This window comes from Pelophylax lessonae, assembly GCF_965119305.1.
Source record: "Pelophylax lessonae genome assembly, chromosome: 9".
Taxonomy (NCBI): Eukaryota; Metazoa; Chordata; class Amphibia; order Anura; family Ranidae; genus Pelophylax; species Pelophylax lessonae.
In genome coordinates this window covers 260,642,934-260,662,436 of record NC_138776.1, presented here as the reverse complement: position 1 = coordinate 260,662,436, position 19,503 = coordinate 260,642,934, and the positions used below count along the sequence as shown (strand labels likewise).

Sequence of the window (19,503 nt, the reverse complement as noted above, 5' to 3'; positions counted from 1 at the left end):
GTGCTTGAGATGTCTATCACCGGAATATTCAGCTCTTATCAGATCCAGGCTCTTCTGAAGTTTTACATTGAAATGCAGAAAAGTCCTCAGTGTGGCCCCTATGTAGGGACATTCCTTTATCATCGGTGTCTACATCCTCACCACACATTGTTCCCTCAGCATTGTCCACATCACTGAACACTCTCTGAACCCCTGTGTTGTATCTTATTTCTCAATGTCTGCACTACAGTCATCCCATCCACACTGTTTGAGGAATAACTGATGACATTTGTTACTGCTGGGACCATTGAGACACACTGGAGCTGGATACATGCGGGAAGGACACTAGAGGGGGGTCTGGCTGCTAGTATGTGGAGGTGTTCCTCAATCTGTGAGGAACCTGCATGCTAGCCCTCTAGAACCTCCTTTACGATTTTCTGCAGTACCGGAGGAAGCAGGAGGCTGGACACATAGGGAAGGACTTGGGGCTGGAGCATCAACAGGAGGGTTGACATGACACATTATATGTTTTACAGCAGCTCCACCTCTGCCAATTAATACTATGATTTCTGACAGCGCTACTCCACCATCCACACTACATTCTCCGACAGCTCTCCTCCACCAGCCACACTACATTCTCCGACAGCTCTCCCCCACCATCCAGACTACATTCTCCGACAGCTCTCCTGCCACCATCCGCACTTCATTCTTCGACAGCTCTCCTCCCACCATCCACACTACATTCTCCGACAGCTCTCCTCCACCATCCACACTACATTCTCCGACAGCTCTCCTCCCACCATCCACACTACATTCTCCGACAGCTCTCCTCCACCATCCAAACTACATTCTTCGACAGCTCTCCTCCCACCATCCACACTACATTCTCTGACACAGCTCTCCTCCCACCATCCACATTACATTCTCCGACAGCTCTCCTCCACCATCTACACTACATTCTCCGACAGCTCTCCTCCACCATCTACACTACATTCTCCGACAGCTCTCCCCCACCATCCACACTACATTCTCCGACAGCTCTCCTCCACCATCTACACTACATTCTCCGACAGCTCTCCTCCACCATCTACACTACATTCTCCGACAGCTCTCCTCCACCATCTACACTACATTTTCCGACAGCTCTCCTCCCACCATCCACACTACATTCTCCGACAGCTCTCCCACTATACACACTACACTGATTTTTCTGGTGTTTGACAAGATTATCTTTTCTAAGGAAAGATTTCCCGCACTCTAAACATGAATATGGACGCTCACCTGTGTGAATTCTCTGATGTTTAGCAAGGTATTCTTTATGAGAGAAAGATTTCCCACACACTGAACATGAAAAAGGGCGCTCAACCAGGTGAACTCTCTGATGTTTAACAAGGTCTCCTTTACGAGAGAAAGATTTCCCACACTCTGAACATGAAAAGGGATGCTCACCTGTGTGAATTCTCTGATGTTGAACAAGGTTTCCTTTAAAAATAAAAGATTTTCCGCACTCTGAACATGAATAGGGATGCTCACCCGTGTGAATCCTCTGATGTTTAACAAGGTCTCCCTTATGATTGAAAGATTTCCCGCACTGTGAACATGAATAAGGACGCTCACCTGTGTGAAGTCTTTGATGTTCAATAAGGACTTCTCTATGAGAGAAAGATTTCCCGCACTCTGAACATGAATAAGGACGCTCACCCGTGTGAATTCTCTGATGTTTTACAAGGCCTCCTTTATTAGTGAAACATTTCCCGCACTCTAAACATGAATATGGACGCTCACCTGTGTGAATTCTCTGATGTTTGATAAGGTCTCCTTTATGACCGAAAGATTTCCCACACTGTGAACATGAGTAAGGACGCTCACCCGAGTGAATTCTCTGATGTTCAACAAGGTATCTTTTATGAGTGAAAGATTTCCCGCACTCTGAACATGAAAAAGGACGCTCACCTGAGTGAATTCTCTGATGGGTAACAAGATGATCGTTCCTGAGGAAAGATTTGCCGCACTCTGAACATGAATAAGGACGCACACCCATGTGACTTCTTTGGTGTTGAACAAGGTTTCCTTTCTGAGTGTAAGATTTCCCGCACTCTGAACATGAATAAGGATGCTCACCCATGTTAATTCTCTGATGTTTAACAAGCAATTCTTCATGATTCAAAGATTTACCGGATGTTGAACATGAAGAAAGACGCTCATCTATGTGAGCTCTCTGATGTTTAACAAGATTATCTTTCTTACGGAAAGATTTCCCGCACTCTGAACATGAATGAGGACGCTCCCCAGTGTGAATTCTCTGGTGTCTAACAAGGCCATCTTTCTTATGGAAAGACTTCCCGCACTCGGAACAAGAATAGGGGCGCTCACCCGTGTGAATTTTCAGATGATTAACAAGTCCTCCTTTCTGAGTGAAAGATTTCCCACACTCTAAACATGAATGAGGACGCTGACCCAAGTGAATTCTCAGATGTTTAACAAGGTTATCTTTCTTATTAAAAGATTTCCCGCACTCCGAACATGAATAAGGACGCTCACCCATGTGAATTCTCTGATGTGCCAAAAGGTTTCCTTTCTGAGTGAAAGATTTCCCACACTCTGAACATGAGAATAGATTCTGAGCTCTTTGAGCCACTTCATGGGGTAAGGGAGATACCTTGGGATTAGAAGGATCTGTTGATCTATCTGCAGTGTGAGATCCTAAATGGATATTTGCAATCATAGTATGTGATTGGTGAGAAGATTCCCCCTGATCAGAGGGATCCATTGATGTCTCCGGACAGGAAGGTCTGTGATGGATATTTTGTGTATTTGGATTTCCTCCTGGAGGATCCTGTGTGATGACATTATCTTCTGACTTACAATCAGCAGATAATAGAAGATGTCTCTCCGAAGAATTCCTGGCATAACTTCCATCTGATAGAAAGAAATGTAAAAAACAAAACGTCAGTAGTTTACAAATAATTGGAGTTTAACTCCACCTCCCCATGTGAAACCAAAAATACAGTAAGCATGAAATATTACACGTGAAGATCAATACTCCAGATGTGCCAACTCCAGTGCACCACCACTAAGAGAGAAGAGCCTCTTGACCACTGCCATCAGAGGTCATACACTTACAGGTACTTAAAGTGTACAAAACATGGAAATGGCCAGCTTGGCACGGATCACAAGCCAGCACAAGGCAGGGGTTGGAACCACCACACTTACTTCGGGTTGGCTTTGCATTCCGTGGTTCCAGGCATGGTCTGTAGGAGGGTTCTGTTCTGCAGTGAGCCCTAACATGGGGGTCCAGTCCCGTGTCAAGCTACCCTTACCTACAGAACCTCTGTCACTGGCCACCACTATTCTCTCTGCCCTGACCTGGCTGCTCCTCATCACTCTATGGACATCAAGACTTAGCTGAATTGTACATTTTATTCCCCACTTCTCCCTAATATGCTGTAAAGCACCTTCTCTTTCAAAGCAACATAGATGGTTACTCCTAACCAAAATGTTCTATACCGAATAAAGTTAAATTTACAGTTCTGTACAGGTTCCATAGAAGTACATTTGTGCAATCAGAGGTCAAACACGCTTACAGGTACCGAAAGTGTCCAAAACATGGAAATGGCCAGCTTGGCACGAATCATAACCCAGCACAAGACACAAGTAGGGACCACCACACTTACTTCAGGAGGCCTTGCACGCTATGGTTCCAGGCATGGTCTGTAGGAGGGTTCTGTTCTGCAGTGGGCCCTAACATAGTTGCCCAGCCAAGTGCAACGCTATCCTTACCTAGAGAACCTGTGTCACTGGCCACCACCATACTCTCTGTCCTGAACTGGAGGCTCCTCCTTATCACTCAATGACATCAAAAGTCACCTGAATTGCACATTTCATTCCCCGGTTCTCCGTAATACATTGTAAAGCACCTCCTCTTCCAAAGTAACACAGAAGGTTACTCTTAACCAATAAGTTCTGTACCAAGTAACGTTAGAATTACAGATCTGTACAGGTTCCATAGATTTGAGCAATATACAGAATCCCAATGGCGTTTCCACTCTCTCCAATAACACTGTACTGGATTTGGCTGTGCTGTATGGCGTCGTTTTATCCTTTTTATAGCTTAGTTGAATCTCAGTAAATAGCATCAAAAGACTGGTCCTTGTAACCCATCCCGGGGTCTCCCACTAAGGGAAAACGCCACAATACGGTTAAAGTAGAGTTCATATTCCCATCGCACACATTCCTGGATATAGGCACATATGTTGTGGGCGCTGAAGAGAAAACCAGCTGGACACTGGATCTATCTCAGATATATACATATTCGCCAGCACACCATGGATCTCGCAAAAGCAGTCCAAAGAAACTTTTTATTACAGAAAGAATCACATCAGAAACAGTACAACGTTTCAGAGTCACGCAGGGCCCCATTATCAGGCATCTGCCTGACGAAGGGGTCCTGCGTGACTCCGAAACGTTGCACTGTTTCTGATGTGATCCTTTCTGTAATAAAAAGTTTCTTTGGACTGCTATCACACAATACAGTTAAACTCACATCTTTGCAGCATCCTCACTGATCACCTCCCATACACGGACAGACCACGAGGTCCGATCTCCTCCACATAACAGCACCAAGTGTTACCCCTTGTCATACCACACATTAACGCATTTAACCTTTTAGAACCTGCCTACAGGACGATGTGAAGATCTGAGAATTATCTAACAGTTTCCCTAGACTACAATCCATATACTCAGAAGTAAAAGGAAACTGTGACCCGTTTCTTCCATAGTGCCTATACTTACTTGTATTGATAAGTAGAGACATTTCATCCTGTTCACTTTTCATAATCATCCCAACCTCCTCCATGGACGGCTGATCTCCCCCCACATATATCTCAACTTCTTCTTCTTTAACCTCAACTTTTATATTCATCCGTTCTTCACCCTAAACCCCAAAATAATAGAAAACATCTATTAAAGTCAACTCAAGGCAGATATAACAGACACAAATGACACGTCATTCAGTGTGCACCCTCCGTTGGAAGAACACAAGGAGGAAGAGGACCCGCGATGACCTGTGACTGAGCTTAAGACCCACAAAGGAAAGGAATGTATATGAATTAAAAAGAAACATAAAGAAATACAAATGGGGGCGTGAAAAACTGTGGGGAACAAAGGCTACACTTCATATGTAGAAGTCAGCATTAAAACAAGAGAGTACATAGAAATGTCACCTCATGACTTAGAATACATATTTTGATGCAGAGGCCTACCTACCTGATCCTGGCGAGGGATGGTGTGATCCTTCTGTATGGAATCCCAGGAACACAGAGGATGGGGAAATTTCACATCCTAAACCACAACGATGATAAAATACATTTATAAAATGACGCAAGAGATTACATGGAAAAATATCATCTCATAGTTTAGAATACTTTTGAGTTTCTAGTTGCTCAGTGCCATCTACCTGATGATGGTGAAGGATTGTGTGATCTTCCTGTGTGGAATCCCGGGTATACAGAGGACCACCATCCTCCATAGACTGCTGATCCCAAAACATCTCTTCTTTTTCCTCTTTAACCTCAACTTTAATGTCTTTCAGTTCTTCACCCTAAACCCCAAAAGACGAGAGAACGGATTTGTAAAAGCAAACAAGAGTTGACATAGAGGAACGTTATCTCAAAGCGTAGAATTCTATTTGAGTTCTAGTTGCCAAGTCCAACCTACCTGATGATGGTGAGGGATGGTGTGGTCTTCTTGTGTGGAATCCCAGGAATACAGAGGACGGGGACATCTCTCTGGTGGGTTCCCATTACTGGACCCATCTGTAGGAAACACACACACACTGACTGAACACATTGTTTATATGTGTTTATCACATGATGAGTAGAGATGGGCTTGGGCATGTTCAAGTTTGCACATGCCAGATCACGTCAGGAAGCCGACAGTGCAGTCCACTAATCACAGGCAGTGAGACATTTCCCAATCCGCAGCTGGACAGATCAGGAAATGTCTCTGTGCCTGTGATTAGCAGAGTGCAGTGTCAGCTTCCTGGTGGGATCGGGCACTTGTAAACTCAAACACGCCAGAGCCCGTCTCTAATGACTGGGGATCTAGGTGGGCCCTCCGTACTGCTCTCTCCTTTACAATAAAGTCTCCTCTTACCAGGTGATGTGAGGGGCGGCTGATTCTCCATCATGACGTCCTTGTAGAGATCCTTGTGTCCTTCGAAATAAAATAATATGTTATTACCTACTCTGCTGCTAATTCCAACAACTCTTCGCTTTGCTTCCTCACAACTCACCTCTCACCTGGAACTTCCTGTTTTAGACTTCTACATCACTTCCTGTTCCTAAAATGCATAATTTCCTGTCTGTCTATTACTTCCTGTCTGTATATCACTTCCTATCTGCACCTAACATCACTTCCTCCCCAGTTGTTGTATCACTTCCTGTGTCTGTACAATTACGCTCTCCCTTTCTCCATGTTCTTTTTTTTTTTTTTTAATACATTTTTATTGGAATTTTAAGTTAACAATTTCAACAATAACATTTACAATTATTTGTTACTTCTGACTCATTGCTTGGTACATGTAACAACAATTAAGAAAATGAAGAAAATTATGAGAATTACAGGAGTACCAGGTAACAGTTAGATGAGAAAAAACTATTAAAAGATATATATATATATATAAAAAAAAAATGATTAAATAAAACACAGCATACCCAAACTGCCTACCCCTAATGGGAACGATCTGTAAGCGGATTTGGTTACCGTGTACTAAGGTTTATTAGGGATGGGACATTGTAACCAATTGATCTGAACTATAATGGAGATTTAGATATCACATTTATTTAGGTAAGTAGAAGCTCTTGGGTTGTTTAACCAAATTTGCCATTTCTTTTTAAATTTATTAGTAGATGAATTTTTGTATGCTAAAAGCAGTTCGTACTTAATTTTTATTGGAATTTTAAGTTAACAATTTTAACAATAACATTTACAATTATTTGTTACTTCTGACTCATTGCTTGGTACATGTAATAACAGTTAGGAAAATGAAGAAAATTATGAGAATTACAGGAGTACAAGGTAAGGCCTCATGCACACTGGACGTTTTTGGAGCTGCTGTTAGCAACGTCAGACGTGTTTTTTTTTTGCAGCTGCAGAACGCCCATCCATGTTATTCTATGGCCTCATGCACACATAGAGCTTTTAGGAGCTCCAAGTGGCATAGGCGTTTTACAGCTCCAAAAAAAACCCAGGAACTGTGCGTTCTGGAGCTGCAGCGTCAAGCTGTAAAAACGTCTGACGCTGCTAAAGGCTGAATAACGTTGCTTAACGTGCGTTAAGCCACGTTATACGTTTTTTTTTCTTCCATTCAAAATCAATGGTTCCCTATGGGAGCCTATTGATTTGAACGGAAGTCGCACCGCAGGTCGGATCAGGGTGATCCGACTTGCGGCGCGACCTGCACTGTGAGAATCTTGAGGGGGAACTCCACGCCAAAATGGGGAAAAAAAAGAGCGTGGGGTTCCCCCCCAGGTTCCAAACCAGGCCCTTCGGGTCTGGTATGGAATTTGAGGGTAGCCCCACGCCGAAAAAACGGCGTGGGGTCCCCCCCCAAAATCCATACCAGACCCTTATCCGAGCATGCAGCCCGGCATGCCAGGAAAGGGGAGGGGACGAGCGAGCGGCCCCACCCCCCCCTGGATCATACCAGGCCACACGCCCTCAACATGGGGGGGTGTGGGTGCTTTGGGGCAGGGGGGGCTCTGCACCCCCCACCTCAAAGCACCTTGCCCCCATGTTGATGAGGACAAGGGCCTCATCCCCACAACCCTGGCCGGTGGTTGTGGGGGTCTGCGGGCAGGGGGCTCATCGGAATCTGGAAGCCCCCTTTAACAAGGGGGTCCCCCAGATCGATCCCGGACCCCCTCCCTATGTGAATGGGTATGGGGTACACTGTACCCCTACCCATTCACCCCATAAAAGACAGTGTGAGTAAATAACGACAGGAGACGTTTTGGAAAGTTTATTAAAAATCTTCACCCCGTCTTCTCCCTCTCCGGTCTTCTGCTCTTTTGCTTCTTGTCTTCTCCTCTCCGGTCTTCTGCTCTTTTGCTGTCGCCTCTTCTTGTCTTGTCTTCTCCTCTCCTCTCCGGTCTTCTGCTCTTTTGCTGTCGGCTCTTCTTCTTCCTCCGGTCCTCCTCCGACGACGTCTCCGGCGATTATGCCGGTCTCCGGTCTCTGCAGCTTATTATATAGCCATTAGGCTAAAAAGTGAGAGCCTTAATGTGGTACATAGTGGTTGAATAAACATATAGAGTTCGTCAACAGTCTATTGGCGCTTTTCCACTGCATGGAACCGAACGGTTCGGCTCGCTTTTGCACTTTTCGACTGCATGGTACCGCATGGTACGGTGTTGGAACGGTTTGGTACGGTACGGTACGGCGGCGCTTTTCCACTACATGGAACCAAAGGGTACGGCTCGCTTAAAGCAGGTGTAAACCTAAAATAAAAAAGAATAAATAAAAAAAAAACCCTGCAAGACAAAGGCATAATGAGCTAGTATGCATACTAGCTCATTATGAATTACTTACCTTAGAACAAAGCCCCGACACGGACCCCCGGACACCGCTGCGGGCGCGGACATGATCCCACGGCGTCTCTTCCGGGCTCGGCGGCTCCCGCGCTGTGATTGGCCGGAGCCGCGATGGCGTCACTCCCGCGCATGCGCGCGGGAGTCATTTTCCGGCAAGCTCCCGTCAAGGGAAGCTGAAGGTCCGCCGGACCTTCAGAGCGCATGCGCCGCTCGCGTGAGCGGCTGCATGCACTGCAAATATCTCCTAAACCGTGCCGGTTTAGGAGATATTAATTGTACCTACAGGTAAGCCTTATTATAGGCTTACCTGTACTTAAAAATGAAAAAATGCGGTATACTACCTCTTTAAACAGTGCCACCTCGGTTGTGGTTCCAAGAGGGCCGTACCGGTACCTTATCCCATAATCCTTTGCATGCAGCTTTGACTGTTTGTCACTACTAGCCACTGATTGGTCAGAGAATCGATGTTATCACACCCACTAACTACTTTAGTGGAAAAGCAAACCGTACCAAACCGTTCCAACACCGTACCATGCGGTACCATGCAGTAGAAAACCAAACCGAGCCAAGCAGGGCCGAGTGGAGCCGAGCTGGTACTTGCAGTGGAAAAGTGCCATATGTCTACTGAACTTCATTCCGTAATCATAAGTGGTTCACCAGAAGATTTTTATCACAGCCACTAGATGTGCTTTAGCCAGAAGAAGCACAGCAGGCGCAGGAAGGAGAGTGTAAGGAAAGGAATAGTGGAAAGAAAAGTGAGAGAGTACATTGTAGAATCAGAAAATAGACAAGAGAACAGAGGGAAAAAGTAAGAAAATAAAAAAGGGAAGAGAAAACAAAAAACACATATTAATTGTACAGTATCTCACAAAAGTGAGTACACCCCTCACATTTTTGTAAATATTTTATTCTATCTTTTCATGTGACAACACTGAAGAAATGACACTTTGCTACAATGTAAAGTATTGAGTGTACAGCTTGTATAGCAGTGTAAATTTGTTGTCCAATCATATACCCCAACACACAGCCAATAATGTCTAAACTGCTGGCAACAAGAGTGAGTAAACCCCTAAGTCAAAATGTTCAAATTGGGCCCAATCAGCTATTTTCCTTCCCCAGTGTCATGTGACTCGTTAGTGTTACAAGGTCTCAGGTGTGAATGGGGAGCAGGTGTGTTTAATGTGATGTTATCGCTCTCTCACTCTCTCATACTGGTCGCTGGAAGTTCAATAAGGCACCTCATGCCAAAGAACTCTTTGAGTATCTGAAAAAAAAGAATTGTTGCTCTACATAAAGATGGTGTGAGTAAGGGTGCGCTGATATAGAAATTAAAGCTGCTACATGAACTGTGCCTTAGTGAAAAATTCTGTGTAAAAAATAGGTGCGCTAAAGTAATAAATGTCTAAATCCACAATGTGATATGATATACAGTTGATATACAATCTTACATAAATGGTGATCAAGTGAAGACAGGTGAATAAAAATGGTCAAAAGTCCAAACTTCCACCAAGTGTTACAAGTGATGAAACTTATAACCCTTGAACTTTATAAGTGCAATAACTCATAAAAGTGATATGAATTCCAAAGTCCACAAAGAGGAAATTGGAAAGTATCATCAAACAAGGTTTTGAAGATGGGATTTTAAACAGGAAAGAAAAGGAATTTTTAATACCACTTTCTCCAAAATTGCCCATTATTTACTATCTCCCGAAAGTTCATAAAAACTTGACGAAACCTCCTGGAAGACCCATTGTGAGTGGGATTGACTCCGTTACCTCCAGGATCGGAAAATACATAGACCACTTCTTGCAACCCTTGGTCCAGGAAACCCCAGCTTACCTGAAAGACACCACGCAGTGCATACAAGAAATGAGACAATTAAACATTGAAGGAGATGTATTGCTTGTGACTGCCGATGTGGCGTCTTTATATACAATTATTCCACATGAGATGGGGTACGAAGCGGTAAGCACCTTTTTAGACATCAATCAAGATATATCAGTGGCACACAAACAGTTCATTTTAGACCTTTTAACCTTTGGCATGGAACATAATTACTTTTATTATGATCAACGGTTTTATCTCCAACACACCGGAGTGGCGATGGGGGCTAAATTTGCCCCCAGTGTGGCGAATCTCTTTATGGCTCTGTAGGAGGATTGCAATATCTTTTCCCACAGAGCCAAGGAACTTGTTTTTTGGAGACGCTACATTGACGACACATTTTTTATCTGGAAAGGGAGTAACCAATCATTGAAAGTTTTTATGGACCAGTTAAACTGTAACAGTTGGGGAATTAGATTTTCTTATGAATCTAGCCCCACAGCGGTCAATTTTCTAGATCTAGTGATTTTAAGACATGGCTCAGGTTTTATCACAAAAACGTAATTTAAAGCGACCGACAAAAACGGTTTTATTACCATGGACAGTTGCCACCATCCCAAGTGGCATAGATCGGTCCCTAAAGGACAATTTAAGCGGATCAGGCGCAACTGCACAAATGAGTCGGATTTTAAAGAACAAGCCAATGTTTTAAAACAAAGATTTTTGGAAAAAGGTTACATGCCACAGATACTGGACCAAGAAATTGAATTGTTAGGCCAACAGACACAAGAAGATCTCATTTTGCCCAAACCGATTGATCCCACTCACACATCTCAGTTCAGATTCGAATATGCCTTTGTTACAGAGTTTTCCCAGAACTACAAATGGCTCAATCATGTCTTTAGGAAACATTGGAGCATCCTACAAGGAGACAAAGTATTGGGGCCTTCTCTCCCCGAGAAACCAAATATGATCTATAGGAAAGCGAGGAATTTGAAAAATCTCATTGCAAGTAATCCTATTGAAAAACCTATAGTACCTAAATTCTTTCCAGACATGAAAGGCTATTTCCCATGTAGAAATTGCCAAATCTGTAGAGAAGCAAAAACCATACGTACTAATAAGTTCTCATTTACCACCACTGGAAAAGAGTATAAGATCAAGGAGTTTATCTCCTGCCATACTAAGGGGGTCGTTTATCTCCTCCAATGTAGTTGCGGGCAGCAATACATTGGGAGGACTATACGCACTGCCAGTATTCGAATAGGGGAACACCTCTCCAATATAAGAAAAGGGTTCGTTGGACACAGTGTATCTTTACACTTTTCCAAATGTCATCACAAAAATCCCAAGAATTTACGAATCATAGTGATTGAAAAATATATACCCCATTGGAGAGGGAGTAACCTGAAAAGATCCATTTCAAGAAGGGAAACCTTCTGGATCTATGAGATGAAGTGCTTCAGACCTTGGGGACACAACATTGAATGGGACATTAACGCCCATATAAACAACAGTTAATTCCTTGCTCAGTCTCATTACATTTATTTTAATACATTTTAGCATTTTGCACATTTTAATCATGGATTTTAATAAATTTTTAAACTTTTTTCATGAGCAAATAAATGAAAGTACAGTATATGTTTAATATATTTTTTAAAATAATACTATTTAAGATTGTTTTTAGATATACATCATTTATTTTGCACTTTACATGGACTCTAATTTGTCCTATATTCACATTCCCCGTACTTCCGAAGTTGGCTTATGCATAAATTTTTATGGTGGCACAGGAAGTTGGAGGATTGCACATTTCCGGAGTCCCCCCGTTTTGTATTTGCATACTGATTTATTATATATACATATATATTACCAACACGGCTCTATCAACTGTCTAGTACCGATGGGAAAGATTAAGATGTGTTTTGATAGATAAATCAGCAAATTACGTTTGTAAGCGAGCATTTTCGCACATACACTGCGGACACCGGAAGTGGTCATACCCCAGAGCTTCATAAGGGCGGATGTGGCGGCGCGCACGTCCCTCCTATCTCAGCAGAAGCCTGTTTAGAGGAAACGTCGTCAGAGAGGAGGCGTGTCGCGCCGCCACGAACGTCCAGCACTGCTCGGTCTGCAGCCGAGTCAGGTGTATCGTTTGTATTGTTGCAGTTGTTTCCATCCCGAATGTAAGTGTAACACTTTATTTGAATAAATTACCTCGGGGATATCACGCTATGGTCCGTTTATTTTCTATTATATCGATGCTCACTCTGGAGAGCCAGTAGAAGGACGGATCCCTAGTGAAAGTGGAATACAGCTGCTTACTACAGACATATTGAAAAGGCATCGTCTACCCCCATATTCTCTGTGCCGATTCCATCCACCATCTGGTAAGAGGCTAGTCCTGCACCGTATCACAGGGTGGTTAATTTGATTATTTCCTCCTTCCCAACATTATCAACAGAGTTTTGTCTGCCTTTCAAGTTTATTCATCTGGTAAGGAGGATAGTGTGTTGGTGGCGGGATCTTCAATCACAGAGCACTGGCAATATACTTTACCTTTTCAACATTAATTATTTGGTGAAGAGATTTTTGTGGACTTTGGAATTCATATCACTTATGAGTTATTGCATTTATAAAGTTCAAGGGTTATAAGTTTCATCACTTGTAACACTTGGTGGAAGTTTGGACTTTTGACCATTTTTATTCACCTGTCTTCACTTGATCACCATTTATGTAAGATTGTATATCAACTGTATATCATATCACATTGTGGATTTAGACATTTATAACTTTAGCGCACCTATTTTTTACACAGAATTTTTCTACATAAAGATGGCATAGGCTATAAAAAGATTGCCAAGACCCTGAAACTGAGCTGCAGCATAGCGGTGAAGACCATACAGCGGTTTAACAGGACAGGTTCCACTCAGAACAGGCCTCGCCATAGTCGACTACAGAAGTTGAGTGCACGTGCTCAGCATATCCAGAGGTTGTCTTCGGGAAATAGACGTATGACTGCTGCCAGCATTGCTGCAGAGATTGAATGGGTGGAGGGTCAGCCTGTCAGTGCTCAGACCATACGTCGCACACTGCATCAAAATTGGTCTGCATGGATGTTGTCCCAGAAGGAAGCCTCTTTTAAAGATGATGCACAAGAAAGCCCGCAAACAGTTTGTTGAAGACAAGCAGACTAAGGACATGGTTCCAGTAATCCATGTCCTTAGTCTGCTTGTCTTCAGAAAACTGTTTGAGGGCTTTCTTGTGCACCATCTTTAGATGAGGCTTCCTTCTGGGACAACAGCCATGCAGACCAATTTGATGTGGTGTGATGAGACCAAGATAAACGTATTTGGTTCAGGTGGTGTCAAGCGTGTGTGGTGGCAACCAGGTGAAGAGTACAAAGACAAGTGTGTCTTGCCTACAGTCAAGCATGGAGGTGGGAGAGTCATGGTCATGAGCTGCATGAGTGCTGCCAGCACTGGGGAGCTACAGTTCATTGAGGGAACCATGAATGCCAACATGTACTGTCCAATACTGAAGCAGAGCATGATCCCCTCCCTTCGGAGACTGGGCTGCAGGGCAATATTATAACATGATAACAACCTCAAACACACCTCCAAGATGACCACTGCCTTGCTAAAGAAGCTGAGGGCAAAGGTGATGGACTGACCAAGCATGTCTCCAGACCTAAACCCTATTAAGCATCTCTGGGACATCCTCAAACAGAAGGTGGTGGAGCGCAACGTCTCTAACATCCACCAGCTCCGTGATGTTGTCATGGAGGAGTGGAAGAGGACTCGTGGCAACCTGTGAAGCTCTGGTGAACTCCATGCTCAAGAGGGTTAAGGCAGTGCTGGAAAATAATGGTGGCCACACAAAATATTGACCCTTTGGGTCCAATTTGGACATTTTTACTTAGGAGTGGACTCACTTCAAAAGTCACATGAAAAGTTATAATAAAATTTTTACAAAAATGTGTGGGGTGTACTCACTTCTGTCAGATACTGTATATATATGAATTTTTAACAATGTTTTAAAATAGTTACCAATATAAACTACAATCATTTCATTAATATCGTTTGTCCCCCTTCATAGTAAATGTACACATTTGACATTACTGTAAATTATTCTGGTCTAGTTACTCTATTTTGTGCATAATATATGTTCCCATTTTTGTTTCAATCTGATTTTATTAGTTTTCCCAAGCAAAATTATAATAAAACATATCTAAATCTTTCAATACTACAGTATTAGGCCTTCAATATATAATAACTATTACAAATATAGAATGTTGGTATACATAAATATAAATCAGAGAAGATATCACAAAGTTATTTCAGGCTTGTTTTCCATCTCCGGCATCTCTGAGGGAATTGGAAGGATTTTTGCATAAAGAGTGGAATCAGATTCTATTATCCACCATCGAAGGCTTATATTTGTCAATTCTCAGGAGAATTCAAGCCGCCTTGGATACCAAATGTGGTCCAACACCATATTACTAAGTATTTCATTCTTTTGCCTGGTGTTTCCATAATTTTGTCCATCCCTGGTACTTTTTACTTTTACATGTAGTAACATGACACTCCTGTGAGTTACAGAAACCACTCCAAGCGACCCATGTACTAGAATAATTATCCAGTTTATCATGCTCAACTGCTAGTAGAGATTTCAAATTCATGAGAGCATCTAAGCTACCCTCTCCATTCTAAAATGGATGGGATCCCAGAAGACTTCCAATGACGAGGTATGACCATGACCAATGACGAGCGCCTGGCCACCATCAGAAAATTATCTACTTTGATGGATCACAGCATAAAAAAAAAAAAAAGTATTTGGGGGTTGGACTATATACATCAACTGGTTATTCTATAACAGCGGTAGCCAACCACTGATGGTCCACGAGAAAATGTTGACAGCTGTCCTCCACCATCCACACTGCATTCTCTGACAGCTCTCCTCCACCATCCACACTACATTCTCCGACAGCTCTCCTCCTACCATTCACACTACATTCTCCGACAGCTCTCCTTCCACCGTCCACACTACATTCTCCAAGAGCTCTCCTCCACCATCCACACTACATTCTCCGACATCTCTCCTCCATCATTCACACTACATTCTCCGACAGCTCTCCTCCCACCATCCACACTACATTCTCCGACAGCTCTCCCCCCACCATCCACACTACATTCTCCAACATCTCTCCTCCATCATTCACACTACATTCTTCGACAGCTCTCCTCCACATTCACACTACATTCTCCGACAGCTCTCCTCCACCATCCACACTACATTCTCCGACAGCTCTCCTCCCACCATCCACACTACATTCTCCGACAGCTCTCCTCCACCATCCACACTACATTCTCCGACAGCTCTCCTCCACCATCCACACTACATTCTCTGACAGCTCTCCTCCACCGTCAATACTTCTTGTAAAAATGGGTGGAACTCCACTTTAAGGAAGCTCACCCACATGAATTCTCTGTGTAGCACAAGGTCCCTTCCTATTAAAAGATTTCCTGCACTCTGAACTACAAGAAGGATGTTTACCCGTGTGAATTATCTGATGTTTAACAAGGATTCCCTTATTGTTGAAAGATTTCCCGCACTCTGAACATGAATAGGGACGCTCACCTGTGTGAATTTTTTGATGTCTAACAAGGTGTGCTTTATTAATGAAAGATTTCCCGCACTCTGAACATGAATAAGGACGCTCACCTGTGTGAATTCTCTGATGTTTAACAAGGTATCCTTTATAAGTAAAAGATTTCCCGCACTCCGAACATGAATAAGGACGCTCGCCTGTGTGAATTCCCTGATGTTTAACAAGGTATCCTTTATGAGTAAAAGATTTCCCACACTGTGAACATGAATAAGGATGCTCACCAGTGTGAATTCTCTCATGTTTATCAAGGTATCTTTTATGAGTAAAAGATTTCCCGCACTCTGAACATGAAAAAGGACGCTCTCCGGTGTGTATTCTCTGATGGGCAACAAGATGATCATTTCTGAGGAAAGCTTTTCCGCACTCTGAACACGAATAAGGATGCTCACCCATGTGACATCTTTGGTGATGAACAAGGTTTCTTTTCTGAGTGAAAGATTTCCCGCACTCTAAACATAAGAATAGATTCTCACCTTTGTGAACCCCTTCACGAGGTAAGGAAGTTTTCATAGGATTAGAAGGATCTGTTGATCTATCTGCAGTGTGAGATCCGAAATGGATATTTGCAATCATAGTATGTGATTGGTGAGAATATTCCCCCTGATCAGAGGGATCCATTGATGTCTCCGGACAGGAAGGTCTGTGATGGATATTTTGTGTATTTGGATTTCCTCCTGGAGGATCCTGTGTGATGACATTATCTTCTGACTTACAATCAGCAGATAATAGAAGATGTCTCTCCGAGGAATTCCTGGCATAACTTCCATCTGATAGAAAGACATTTAAAAAACAAAATGTCAGTAGTTTACAAATAATTGGAGTTTTAGCTCCACCTCCCCATGTGAAACCAAAAATACAGTGAGCATGAAATATTACACGTGAAGATCAATACTCCAGAAATGCCAACTCCAGTGCACCACCACTAAGCAAGAAGAGCCTCTTGACCACTGCCATCAGAGGTCACACGCTTACAGGTACTGAAAGTGTCCAAAACATGGAGATGGCGAGCTTGGCACAGATCACAAGCCAGCACAAGGCAGGGGTTGGAACCACCACACTTACTTCGGGTTGGCTTTGCATTCCGTGGTTCCAGGCTTGGTCTGTAGGAGGGTTCTGTTCTGCAGTGAGCCCTAACATGGGGGCCTAGTCACGTGTCAAGCTACCCTTACCTACAGAACTTCTGTCACTGGCCACCACCATTCTCTCTGCCCTGACCTGGCTGGTCCTCATCACTCTATGGACATCAAGACTTAGCTGAATTGTACATTTTATTCCCCACTTCTCCCTAATATGCTGTAAAGCACCTTCTCTTCCAAAGCAACATAGATGGTTACTCTTAACCAAAATGTTCTATACCGAATAAAGTTAAATTTACAGTTCTTTAAAGGTTCCATAGAAGTACATTTGTACAATCAGAGGTCAAACACGCTCACAGGTACCGAAAGTGTCCAAAACATGGAGAGGGCCAGCTTGGCACGGATCATAACCCAGCACAAGACACAAGTAGGGACCAACACACTTACTTCAGGAGGCCTTGCACGCTATGGTTCCAGGCATGGTCTGTAGGAGGGTTCTGTTCTGCAGTGGGCCCTAACATAGGTGCCCAGCCAAGTGCAACGCTATCCTTACCTACAGAACCTCTGTCATTGGCCACCACCACACTCTCTGCCCTGAACTGGAGGCTCCTTATTATTACTCTATGACAGTGATGGTGAACCTTGGCACCCAGATGTTTTGGAACTACATTTCCCATGATGTTCAAGCACTCTGCAGTGTAGTTGAGCATCATGGCAAATGTAGTTCCAAAACATCTGGGGTGCCAAGGTTTGCCATCACTGCTCTATGACATCAAAAGTCACCTGATTTGTACATTTCATTCCCCAGTTCTCCATAATACACTGTAAAGCACCTTCTCTTCCAAAGTAACACAGACGGTTACTGTTAACCAATAAGTTCTGTACTGAATAAAGTTAGAATTACAGATCTGTACAGGTTCCATAGATTTGAGCAATATACAGAATCTCAATGGCGTTTCCACTCTCTCCAACAACACTGTACTGGATTTGGCTGTGCTGTATGGCGTTGGTTTATCCTTTTATAGCTTAGTTGAATCTCAGTAAAGAGCATCAAAAGACTGGTCCTTGGAACCCATCCCGGGGTCTCCCACTAAGGGAAAACGCCACAATACGGTTAAAGTAGAGTTCATATTCCCATCGCACACCTTCCTGGATATAGGCAGATATGTTGTGGGCGCTGAAGCGATCACCAGCTGGACACTGGATCTATCACAGGTACATACATATTCGCCAGCACACCATCGATCTTGCGAAAGCAGTCCAAAGAAACTTTTTATTACAGAAAGAATCACATCAGAAACAGTACAACGTTTCAGAGTCACGCAGGGCCCCGTTGTTAGGCATGTGCCTGACGAAGGGGTCCTGGGTGACTCCGAAACTTTGCACTGTTTCTGATGTGATCCTTTCTGTAATAAAAAGTTTCTTTGGACTGCTATCGCACAATACAGTTAAACTCACATCTTTGCAGCATCCTCACTGATCACCTCCCATACACAGACAGACCACGAGGTCTGGTCTCCTCCTACATATATCACTACAGAAGAAGGAAGTGACACATGCAGGAGAAGGCATATAACAGCACCAACTGTTACCCCTTGTCACACCACACATTAACACATTTAACCTTTTATAACCTGCCTACAGGACGATGTGAAGATCTGAGATGTATCTAACAGTTTCCCTAGACTACAATCCATATACTCAGAAGTAAAAGGAACCTGTGACCTGTTTCTTCCATAGTGCCTATACTTACTTGTGTTGATAAGTAGAGACATTTCATCCTGTTCACTTTTCATAATCATCCCAACCTCCTCCATGGATGGCTGATCACCCCCCACATACATCTCTACTTCTTCTTCTTTAACCTCAACTTTTATATTCATCCGTTCTTGACCCTAAACCCCAAAATAATAGAAAACATCTATTAAAGTCAACCCAAGGCAGATATAAAAGACAAAAATAACAAGTCATTCAGTGTGCACCCTCCGTTGGAAGAACACAAGGAGGAAGAGGACCCGCGATGACCTGTGACTGAGCTTAAGACCCACAAAGGAAAGGAATGTATATGAATTAAAAAAAAACATAAAGAAATACAAATAGGGGTGTGAAAAACTGTGGGGGGCTCAAAAGAGCTAGAAACAGGGAACAAAGGCTGCACTTCATATGTAGAAGTCAGCATTAAAACAAGAGAGTACATAGAAATGTCACCTCATGACTTAGAATACATATTTAGATGCCCAGTCCTACCTACCTGATCCTGGTGAGGGATGGTGTGATCCTTCTGTATGGAATCCCAGGAACACAGAGAATGGGGAAATTTCACATCCTAAACCACAACGATCATAAAATACATTTATAAAAC

General features: G+C 43.2%; 4 protein-coding genes across 4 annotated transcripts in view; all 4 read right to left on the bottom strand.

Annotated features, from left to right (window-relative positions):
- Positions 1-4,849, bottom strand: part of LOC309562790 (uncharacterized protein) — an 86,574-nt gene extending 81,725 nt beyond the window's left edge. Inside the window, exons 1-2 of the mRNA XM_082267095.1 lie at positions 4,771-4,849; positions 2,639-2,898 (exon numbers count right to left, since the gene is read on the bottom strand). Coding sequence (XP_082123221.1) covers positions 2,639-2,898; positions 4,771-4,834 — 324 coding nt within the window. The 5' untranslated portion in view covers positions 4,835-4,849. The remainder of the gene's footprint in view (positions 1-2,638; positions 2,899-4,770) is intronic.
- The window catches only part of LOC309564419 (uncharacterized protein), a gene marked incomplete at its 3' end in the record, with an annotated part of 909,898 nt that overhangs the window by 753,209 nt on the left and 137,186 nt on the right, over positions 1-19,503 (bottom strand).
- The window catches only part of LOC309563475 (uncharacterized protein), a gene marked incomplete at its 3' end in the record, with an annotated part of 76,094 nt that overhangs the window by 28,538 nt on the left and 28,053 nt on the right, over positions 1-19,503 (bottom strand). The gene's annotated exons all lie outside the window — the stretch shown is intronic.
- Positions 1-19,503, bottom strand: part of LOC309562617 (uncharacterized protein) — a 150,734-nt gene that overhangs the window by 117,592 nt on the left and 13,639 nt on the right. The window contains exon 5 of the mRNA XM_082266870.1: positions 5,435-5,578. Within this exon, the coding sequence (XP_082122996.1) occupies positions 5,435-5,578 (144 nt within the window). The remainder of the gene's footprint in view (positions 1-5,434; positions 5,579-19,503) is intronic.